We start from the raw sequence: 10,762 nt of genomic DNA on the forward strand, positions 1-10,762 counted from the left end.
AAAAAAAAAAAAAGGCAAGCAAGCGCTTTTTCTCCGTTTGTACCGTGGGCACGTCCCCTCTTTAGCGCCGAGGCGGGAGCGCGCGGGCCCTTTAAGAGTCTCGCATGACGGCAGCGAGAGGGCCGGAAGCGGAAGCGCGGGCGGAGATCCGGCGGCTCGCGGCTCTGGTCCTTCCCTTCCCGCCGGCGGTATCCAGGGACGCGGAGCCGTTGCTGCCGGGGCAGCGGCTGTAACGGCCGCCTCCTCTCCCCAGGGCGGCCCCGGCCCCGCCATGGTGCGGCTGCACGTCAAGCGCGGCGACGAGAGCCAGTTCCTGCTGGAGGCGGCCGGCAGCGCCCGCCTCGCCGAGCTGGCGGCCCTCGTCGCCCGCATCTACAACGGGAGGCTGAAGGTGCAGCGCCTCTGCTCAGGTACCGGCCCGGGCGGCTGAGAGCCCCTTCCGATGAGGCTGAGCTGACGGGTGCGGCCCGGCTGAACTCTGTAGCGTATGAGCCCATCCCGAGGCTAACCCGAAAGTAAAAAAATTCCAAACCCCAGACACCGTGGTCTAAAGCACTCACTCTTTCTACGGAGCTGCTGCAGTTGCTCCGCAGTACTTGCTAATTTAGTCACAGCCTTTATGGTTTTGGGTGGGCGCCTGTATTCCCAGCCACGGGAACAGAATTGCTGTTTCTTGGGGCATTTCTGGTGTGTCTGTTGTGAGGTGGATCTGCTTTCGTTAGCACGGTGATGGCAAGGAGGCTTGGAGGGCCTTCAAGGAAAGGATGCTGTCAGGTGGGCTGGCGGCTGGGTCAGTTGTTTTGGGGAGAGGAGCAAGTGCAGCTCGAAGGCCACGGGTCTGACGCTGTGGGCTGCGTAACAGGGTTAGGAAACTGCATCCACGCGCTGATCTCCCTGCTCGAGACTGTACATTGGTAACCGGCCTTTAATTCTAGCTGAGACAACAGAGAGGTGTGATTAGACATAAATTACTATAGAGACTTTTGTTTATTTTCTAATTGATACTGGGTGTGAATCTGACTCTGGGTCGGATGTATGCACAAAGCTATAGGTAGTCCAGTTACATATTTTTTCAACTTCAAAGTTACTGTACAACAATAAAATGTTTTTCCATTTTGAAAAATGTTGCTTTCCCAAAAGTACTTAGAAAAGGGAATACACAGCCAGCTAAAGCTGACTAAGGAAATGCCAAAAAGAAAAAGCTGGTGGCCAGCAAGTAACATCTAGGTTTGTGTGCTTGCACTGTCATTTGTTACATTGTTTCGTATGTATGTGAAATGTGTGAATTGTAATTATAGCACATATGCCTATGCATATGTATTTATATACCTTATTATTTATTCCATATACTTAGCTCTTTAAAAACTGAAAGCTAGGAGTGAGGTTTGCCTGCATGTACATAATGTGAAAGGCTTTTGTAACCTCTATGTTCTCAATAACACAGACTTTCAATCTTGTTCTCTAAACGCTTTAAAGAGATGGAGGAGCTGGCAGAGCATGGTGTTTTCTTGCCTTATAATATGCAAGGACTGACAGATGAGCAAATTGAAGAACTGAAGTTAAAGGATGAGTGGGCAGAAAAGTGTGTACCAAGTGGTGGAAGTGTCTTCAAGAAGGATGAAATTGGGCGAAGAAATGGACATGGTAAATCAAAAGTAAATGTTTGTTTCTTTCCCTGCAGACACAGATAATGTATAATACAATGAGGAACACAAAAACCGTAGTTGTGCACCTTTCACTTTTACCTCACTGTCCTGAAAGAAGAAAAAAACCTAGTAGATACTAAGTATATGTTTGATTTTAGGCCAGCACCCTAGGCAGCTCATGTTTATTTGCTAATTATAAAAACTGTCCTATAAATAAACTATTAAACGCAGTTGTAGATTAAGTAATAGCTATTTCAGGAGCCTGTTTTCACAATGGATTAGCTAAACTATCAGTTACGTATATCTTCTGTCTTGGATTAGGACCTGGTGTAACGTTGATTAAAAAGCCTAAATAGTAGTTTATCTCTTGAGCACATGTGCTGTTTAACTTTGCAACAGTGGTACTTGGAAGTGAACTCCAAAGATAAGTAAACAGATATCAGAAGCAAGTTTGACTGTTTCCCTTCAATTTATTCTCCCCATTTGTAAATGTATACTTGAGTACTGTTTTCCTCCAGAGGCTCTAAGATACATTAACAGGCTGTTTTTCTAATATTTCTCCTTTTTTCTCATCGACCGTGACTCAGACTTACGGAACTCACTCCTGTCACTTTTTCTTTCTGCAACTCAAATGGCTTTGCTGTAGGGATTGGGATGTGTGTTGAGCACCACTTTACAGACGAGGGCATGAGGACTGATTGCACAGAAGAAACCACGATTGTCTTCCTGCTGTCTGCCCCTGTACTCCCGACACCACGGCAGCCCTTTAGATGTTGATTGCAGGGCAGCTCAGTTAGGGAGGAACCTTTGAATAACTTAGCCTTAACTTGTCATACGCAAACAGCTTTCTCCAAGTGTCTTATTTTGGGGAAAAGAATTCTTCTAGCACGACATATTGCCCAATCAAATTTAAGCCTTTGCTGAACTTGATTAAGAGCTTATATTGTAGCTAAATGCTTTCCCTCTTAACTGTGTTTTTGGAAATAGCTGAGTGTCTCGTACGCAGGCATGTGACAAAGCCTGTCTTGTTTGGCATGGTTCTTAGCAGTGGCAGACCTTGCAGTAAAAGTCTGCAAGTAACTTTAACATAAGGACAGTACCGCTTTTACTTGTAGTTGTACTCTGGCATTTGTTTGTTAGTGGGAGGACAGCTTTGTAATATTAGCAAAGTTAACTGAACAATGTAAATGTGGGCCAAAGTAAATACCATCAAATGATGCATTGATGTGTTGAGCTGTGAACAAGTATGATTTAATTGGATTTTTATATTTGAGGAGAGGTTTTTAAATAACAATTAAAATAGATAACTATGATATGAAATGCACATCGTATTTGCAAAACTGCATTTGATGTTAGATTGAGATTTTAATTAGAAAAAAGTCAGAAAACTCCAAGCTATTGTCCCCAGTTAAAGCACGTCGGCCAGTACTGCCCACAATAGTCATAAGTATGGCATGGGAAAGAGAGTCTTGTTTTCAGTTGTGGGGAGTGTGAGATTATGGCTATTGCTTTCTACTCAGTACTTTTGTCCCAGATTAAATTCCAAAAACCAGTCAGATGTCTCTGTGGAAAAGTAAGTTTGGCTCTCCCGTGAGAAATACTGTTTTGTTTCTTAAGTTAGTAAGAAATACAGCAATAAACTGTCAAGCTTGTAAATAGATGGCAACTTAGTAGTGTCTCTCTTGCTTTGTGATTTACCAGTGTTTCATTTGCTTACGGTAGAGAATAAATTGGACAGGTCCTTTGTTTGGTTTCTTTATAGTAAATGTAGACTATTAAATATGTGTCTCTTATTTTTAGCTCCAAATGAAAAAATGCAGCAAGTTATAAAGAAGACAATAGAGGAAGCCAAGGCATTAATCTCTAGGGTAAGTTTTCTGAAATGGCATTTGTTATGTGGGACTTTCTTAGTAGGTGCAATGTAGTTGAGCACCTTAAGGAAAAAATAGGCTCTATTCAGTGCAAGGGCTGACAATTTTTGAGTCATATCATGAAGTGATGTGAATAGTCTAATAAAAACTCACATTTCTGTTAATGATTTTCTTAATGGCTTTTGGCAAGCTGGTTCAACAAGTTAAGGAATTGGATATTAAAACTCCAAGTGAATGCTGGCAGCCGAGACCACATTGAATGATTAAATTGCATTTAATTTTATCCACACACTCTTAATTTGCTATTGGTGCATTCTTTAGGTGAATGCTTGTCGTGTTTTCTGGTGAAAAATTAACTGCATTCTGTGATGTTCCTGTAATAAAATACCTCTTGCTTATTAACATAGTCTTTTGAGCTTTATGCATAAATAATTGAAAAATGTGTTCTAATCTCTTAGATAAGGTCTTGGTTTTACAAGCACTTGGACTCATGCTCAGTCCCAGTGAGTTTGTGTGTTTAAAGCTAAGAGTGAGGGGGTGCCCTGGTGGGACTATGGTCTCGGTTATTCAGCTTCACTTTACCAAATCTGTAGATGCTCTGTATTGCGTTTCAGCTTTCATATGACTTTGAAACACAAATTAAGTGATATTTATTATCTGATTTTTAAGCATCTGAAAGTCATTTTCTTCTCCCTACCCTTACAGTGCTGGGAATTGGTATGTGTGGAAGTTTAAAACAGCTTTAATCCAGTTATGCAAATAGATAGTGTTACTGAAGTTTTAGTGTTGCCTGTGCACTTAAATTGGCTTTCTTGGCTATTTTGTTGCTGATAACAGTGTCCCATCAGTCATTTAGCCTGAGCAGCTCAGTGTTTCCAAAGGCCTGGTGGAAGCAAGCAGGGGAGCTGCCCTGTGGCCTGGCACCACTTCCAGGGCGCTGCGTTGCAGCAGACCTTCCTGAATTGGGGCAGGATTTCAGCCAAACCGTTCTGAGTCATAGCAAAATCTACGCAAAATGAGAGAGATGTTTCAGATTAAAGCTTCTGGGCTATAAAGATTTTCTCCAGATGGACTTTTTTTTTTTTTTTCTCCCCCTGTTGAATTGCATTTCATCAGCTCTATTTCTAAACAGGGAGGAAATTTACAATGTGTAGGTTTACTTCTTGAGTCAAAAATATTTGCAGATCTGGTCTCTGCTTTGCAGGTCTTCCTGGGTGAAACTTCCAACTATATACCATGTTGCCATTTACAATATAAAGTTACAAAATTGCCATACTGCATGCTGAATTACTCTCAAAATTACTGCCGTTCATTGGTGAATGAAATTAAGGACAGTTTGGGAATTAGTTTGTTACCTTCATCGCTTTATAATGCTGAAAATGAAGAAACATGCCAGTGTATTTAAAAAAAAAAGAAAAAGGTTGATCATCTGAGATTGAGAAACCAATCTGTACTTTCCAGTTAACTAACTTAAGAATGTCCACAAGGAGGCAACATCCTCTTACTCTCTTTTTTATAAACCTTGTTACTTAAAATGTTGGAACTGTTAAAACCATAAGCAAAAGCTTTATTTCTTGTCTTCCAGATGCGTCTTGTTTTTCCTCTATCCATTGCGGTAGGGTTTGGAATGATCTCAAGTACTTGATCTTACAGACCTCTGCATATGCCGTGCAATGTGCCAAGCTTTACTCTTCTGCTCACATGTGCTCTATATTTTTTTCCTCAAGTTTTAGGCCCCTTCTCTAGCCCCCACTTGAATTCTACTGTTTTGAATCTTGTTCGTGAACCACAAGTTCTTGCAACAAAAGACTCCCCATCCAGTTTCTGTGGTCATATGTGTACTTGTTGGAATGCCTGTATCCCAGAGACATTTGTTACTAAATACCTCTTCACAATTTAGTGAAGATCTCTCTTTTTTTTTTTTCATTTATTTATTATATCTTCCCCCCAGTGTAAGCAAGCTAAATAGAGGAGAAAAAAGTGGAGTGATGTATTCAGAAATCAATATTCAAACAAGAAAATTTGTGCTTCTAATATCTTTGTGCAGTCAGTTAGTTTTGCTCAAATATCCCACTGCTGAACCTTTGAACTGACTACAAAGCAAAGTCTTGCTGCATGTTTTTTAAAATTACCAGTGATCCCTGCCTGTATTTCAGAAACAAGTTCAGGCCAATGTGTGTGTTAATATGGAGATGGTGAAAGATGCATTGGACCAGCTCCGAGGAGCTGTGATGATTGTGTATCCAATGGGATTGCCTCCACATGATCCAGTTAGGATGGAGTTTGAAGATAAAGAAGACTTGTCGGGAACTCACGTATGTAGTAACGTATTTGAATTCTGTGTAGTGCCTGGGTTAAATACGTGCTATGCAGCTCTCCATCTTATCAATGAAGGTTGTTTTCATTTCATGACAAATTTGGTTTAATATTTTTGTCTGATAGTTTATGTGAAAGCACAACAATAGCTTAACTAGAAATGAGATGAATGAAGCTTATTTCACATGTTACATACAAAGTTCAGGTAAGTCTGGGACTCATTTTAAATAGCTTGTCATTTCTTTCTAATGCCAGTATTAAGAATTTATTGCCCTAAGTGTTTATGTTAGGTCAAGACTGAATAGAATATGAATGAAAATGCTGTAGATTAGTATGAGGAGAATAACATAGCAAAAGTGTAGTGTAAAATTACACTGGCCTTTCTGTTAGGAATTCCGTAAAGACTTTCCCAGAAGACTCTTCTGGCTTGGAAAAAAAGCAAAAAACAACACCCCTGCAACACTTCACCTTGTTTGTATTTATTTGTCACAGGCTGGACTTGAAGTTATAGAAGAATCTGAAGCACAATTATGGTGGGCAGGAAAGGAGCTGAAAGAAACAAAGTTGCTCTCTGACTATGTAGGCAGAAATGAGAAAACAACCATCATTGTCAAGATACAGAAAGTAAGTATTGCTGGGAGATTTCTTTGCAAGCTATTCACCTTTAGCTGCCTCATTCTCTGTGGAATTGTCCATAGGTATATAAAATGGATTAGATTAGTTCCATCTTGAGCGTCTTAAAACTGTACATCTATTTTAAGGTTTTAATATACTGTATTCTAAATTTTCCTTAAGTAATTCGTTTGCCTGTAGTTAAATAGTATAATTGCTATTACTTGCTCCATAGCACTTTTCCAAAGTACAGCAAAGAGCTATTTAAAAACAGATGAAATACAAACTGAAAAGTTTAAAAAAACTCTGCTGGCTCTCTGTTCCATCTCAGTGCAGAGCGCTGAACAGACCCAGTCATTCAGTCAGCCCAGTTTTTCTGACTGTACTTGGGAATGTTTTTCTCTCTGTATTCTGGCCTTTAAAAAATGCTGTAGACACCTCTCACACCCGTTTCAGCCTTTTGTGTGTCTCAAAGACAGTGTCTAACTCAGTAATGTCCTGACTTGCTTGATGGCAGGTCCTCAAACTGTCTCGTCTGCCTTGCAAATGTGGACATGTGTCTTCTTTGAGAGGACTCTGGTTTTGGAAGAGCCTGAACTTAGGCTCTTCCAAAGAGCTCAGTGAGAACTTGCTGAGCGCTAGAAGGAAGAACAAGCTGCTGAGCCTGTGCTGCCCAGTTGTGCTGTTGGCTGTTTGCTGAAAGCTTCCAGCTGAACTTCTTTAAAAGAAATGTGACTTTCCAGCTGTCAGATGTGATGAAACAGATGAGGCCTTCTGTACTGATTGTGAACACAGGTCTGAGTCATCTGGAGTAATGAGCTAAAATGAGGCAAAGATCTCCTGCTGCTCCTCAGTTTATAGATCTGATGCTTCAGCAAAAGCCAGTCATTAAGCACATACTGGTGTCTGATGCATGGTCATGCTCTTGCAATATCACAATTAGTACCAAGCTACTGGGACTGTTCATTATTTTTTGGGCAAAATGATTCTGTACTAACTCTGCAGTTGTGCTCATCTCTGGTGAGAATGCCATACTGAGGAGTGTTTGGTGTTTCAGTTCATTTTCAGAGCTCTGTCAGAAGATGCTCACCCTGTTTGTGTGTGTATATATCTCTCTATGTATATAAAATCACATTTGCAGGGTGCTTTTGTGAATGTCAAATGTCTCAGAGTACTTACCCATAGCTCAGAATTATTCTTGAGCTGCATTTCACTTCCATATCAATTAGAGCTTCTCTGCCACAGAAAATATTAATATTTATGGCAGATCTTACTATCTGCAGGTGTCTGTAATAGAATTCCTCAAAGATAACTCAAGTGATTTATGTGTATATCATTTAGAAGACCAGAATTGCTTACTCTTTCCTATCAGGGTGAGTGAAAAATTGTGCGACAACTCAACAACCACTGAAGTGTAGGCTCCTCAGAAAGTTGTTTCGCTGTTGTATTAGTTTATGGACCCCTTCAGAGAATGCAGAGTAGTACAGTGGTTTTCTATCTAACAGGAGATGCTGGCATTCTTGGGTTGGGAGAGCTAAATTGAACCACCTCAGACCCTTTTTGATTCCAGAGAGGATTCAGCATCTCCATTCAAACTGTTCTGTTTGCAATTGTTGACAATAGCTGTCATCAGCTATTTTCTGCTGTGCACATCACTTCTTCCATGAGGACAGTTGGAAAAACATTTTTTTCTTTTATTTTTAGTGTTTTGTAACTGCCTGCCTTCTCTGCTTTACTAAGTCATATGCCATCTTGAGTCTGCATTAGCAGGGGAGATAAAGATGGATGGGCCCATCCTGAGATATCTAGAATGACCTTAAAACAGAGGGATTTATTATGTCTTTTAGAGCAGAAGGTTAAGTAAAATAGACTCAATCCTGTTTGCAGCTTCCACTGATGTCCACAAAATTGACAGCATGATTCAGATGGTGGGATGAAAAAAGAATTCTTACTTGTTTGCAGCAGAAGTTTCTCAACATTTATTTTCCTGTCCTGTGAGACCTTACTAAATTTGAGAAATTCTATTGTCTGAAGAAAGATTTTGCTATCTTTGCATAGCAGCTTCTCTTTTGTATCACAAATGCCATCATAAATAAAATTTACGATTTCCCTTTCAGAAAGGACAGGGAGCTCCAGGGCGTGAACCTCTGATTAGTCATGAAGAGCAAAAGCAGATGATGCTGTATTACTACAGAAAACAGGAGGAACTTAAGGTGACAGTGTCTTTTTGCTGTATGTAAGCTGTGCACTAACGGCAGATTACATTCATCACTGCCTTCTTAACCTGTTGGTTCTGTTTACAGAAACTAGAAGAGGATGACGACGACTCATTTCTAAATGCCGAGTGGGCAGACAACCATGCTTTGAAAAGGCAATTTCATGGTGTAAAAGACATCAAATGGGGGCCACGATGAAGCTCTGCAAACACCTTGTTGCCTCTTTAAACTGTTTGCAACTTGCTTAACTTGCTTGCAATGAGGAGTTGCGTTGTGTGCGGTAGATTCTTCTGACAAAAGCTGGAATTGTCACTTCCATAGCAGATGCCTGTTTCAGCCTTAGGTTTTTGATAAATGTTTACGTTGCTGTGTAACTGTAGCAACACTTGCCTCTGCAAAGAATTAAATCAATCCTGTTGAAGTTTGTTATTTTATTAGAAACTTGTAATTTGAATACTAAAATATTAAACTACTTCCTAGATGATTTATCTAGTGAATATGCACTAGAATGTTTGGTATTGTTTTGAGTGGTCTTTATACTTTCTTCCTGATTCTTACATTTCTTTTAGATGGTATGGACTGTAGAAGGCAATTTATTTTATAAGAGGCCAGGTTTCCCAGGTTAATCCAGTGAAAGTTAGTGATCTGTATGTGCTTGTTTGCATTTCAACATAGCTAATTCCAGACTCTCATTTTTAAATAAGTTGACCTCTTAACAATTGTTTAAAGGAAGTATTTTTCTATAAACACAAATAACACAAAAGTATTTGTGGAACGCTTCATTTTTGTTCTTTTGGTTTAGTTTTTTCATTGACATTGAAAGCCAACCTGTTGATTTCATTCAGTTTAACAAGCTGTTAGCCATGATGCTTTTAGATAAAAATTGACAGAAATCTGTTTACAAAAGTAAGCATCATTTGCAAGTAGACTGGGTACAATAAGACCAAGTTTAATAGGGCAAGATCTGTAACATGGAACTACTACTAAGATTGACTGGAATACAAGTGTTTCATTTCTAACGAATCAGCATTTTAAAATGAGAAATCATGAAACTTATTGGAGAGTTTCCACTATATGCTTGATGTTTAGGATCCTGTTACCATTTCTAAAATGTACCATCAGTCACTTCTGGGTTCAAGACTAACAAAGGAGATGCTAGTAGACTTGAAGCAAATGTTGTGTCTGGTTTTGAAGGGAGGATTCTGATTTGGGATACTGTATGACTAATGGATAATTAAATCTTTAGCATTACCTATGTAGATAATTAATGCTTAGAAGCAAGTTGCTCAAGTTTTACACCTTTAGACTTCTGTGTCCTTAAAGGAGATGCTTTTCCATGGAGGCAGATGTGCATCCTCGTCAGGTCGCTGAGCAGTGGAAAGCCAGGGTGCCCTGAAAACTCTGCATGAGGATCCACCAAGTGTTTTAAAAAGGGGTGAACCGATGTGGGCGCTCACAGCCAACAACTGAAGTGATGTCTTCGTTCACACCACAGAGCAGTTGTCCCTAGGGCAGCAGGGAGCCGAGAGCACCCACCTTTTCAGTGCTGCAGCACGGGCAGGTGAGCCAGCTAAGGACGTTGGTTTTGGCATTGGTAAAATAGTCTTCAGGTTACCAAGCTGCCCCTGCCCCTGCCTGCTTCCTTTCCACCTGAGCCAAACTAGATCATGTTCACAAACAGCATCAGCCTCAAGAACAGGCAGTTGCTCATCAGCATGTAGTTTAAGTCCAATTTTAATGCAAAATGTTTTTTTGCAGGTGCCGTGTTATGGCACTGTTGTGCTGGGGCTGCTCAGCAACTTTGGAAGTCAGATGGGTTATGTTTGCTGACTGAACTTACACCCACATTTGACGTTTTTCATTGATAGTTTTTTTTGTTATTCATGCCCTAATTCTCATGTCAGGCGGGCTTAGTGGCAGAGATGCTTGAAAACACAAATGTCTGCTATATTATCAACAAGCAGCTTCCTGCCTTGTCAAACCTGCCAGTGCAACAAGATGGAAGTAAATTCTGTGGTCGTTGACTATCCCCTAAAAATACCTGGCTGTGGCTCCCCAGATTCACAGATCTCAGGACTTCTGGCTTCAATCTCTCTGCTTG

General features: G+C 40.4%; 1 protein-coding gene across 1 annotated transcript; it reads left to right on the top strand.

Moving 5' to 3' along the window:
• Positions 1-109: 109 nt before the first annotated feature.
• On the top strand, positions 110-9,177 carry CFAP298 (cilia and flagella associated protein 298). The gene is made up of 7 exons (XM_033011376.2): positions 110-410; positions 1,477-1,644; positions 3,447-3,514; positions 5,674-5,832; positions 6,326-6,457; positions 8,563-8,658; positions 8,749-9,177. Exons 1-7 carry the CDS (start codon positions 272-274, stop codon positions 8,857-8,859), a joined length of 873 nt encoding a protein of 290 aa, XP_032867267.1. The 5' UTR covers positions 110-271; the 3' UTR covers positions 8,860-9,177.
• The last annotated feature ends 1,585 nt before the right edge of the window (positions 9,178-10,762 follow it).

Source organism: Tyto alba, unplaced genomic scaffold, assembly GCF_018691265.1.
Source record: "Tyto alba isolate M040663 unplaced genomic scaffold, T.alba_DEE_v4.0 Super-Scaffold_14, whole genome shotgun sequence".
Taxonomy (NCBI): domain Eukaryota; kingdom Metazoa; phylum Chordata; class Aves; order Strigiformes; family Tytonidae; genus Tyto; species Tyto alba.

Bases quoted from the DNA above. Each gene is read 5' to 3' on its own strand.
- CFAP298 (XM_033011376.2), top strand. From the start codon at position 272: ATGGTGCGGCTGCACGTCAAGCGCGGCGACGAGAGCCAGTTCCTGCTG. The intron at 1,645-3,446 runs GTAAATCAAAAG...TCTTATTTTTAG, and splicing joins TGGGCGAAGAAATGGACATG to CTCCAAATGAAAAAATGCAG. The intron at 3,515-5,673 runs GTAAGTTTTCTG...CCTGTATTTCAG, and splicing joins CCAAGGCATTAATCTCTAGG to AAACAAGTTCAGGCCAATGT.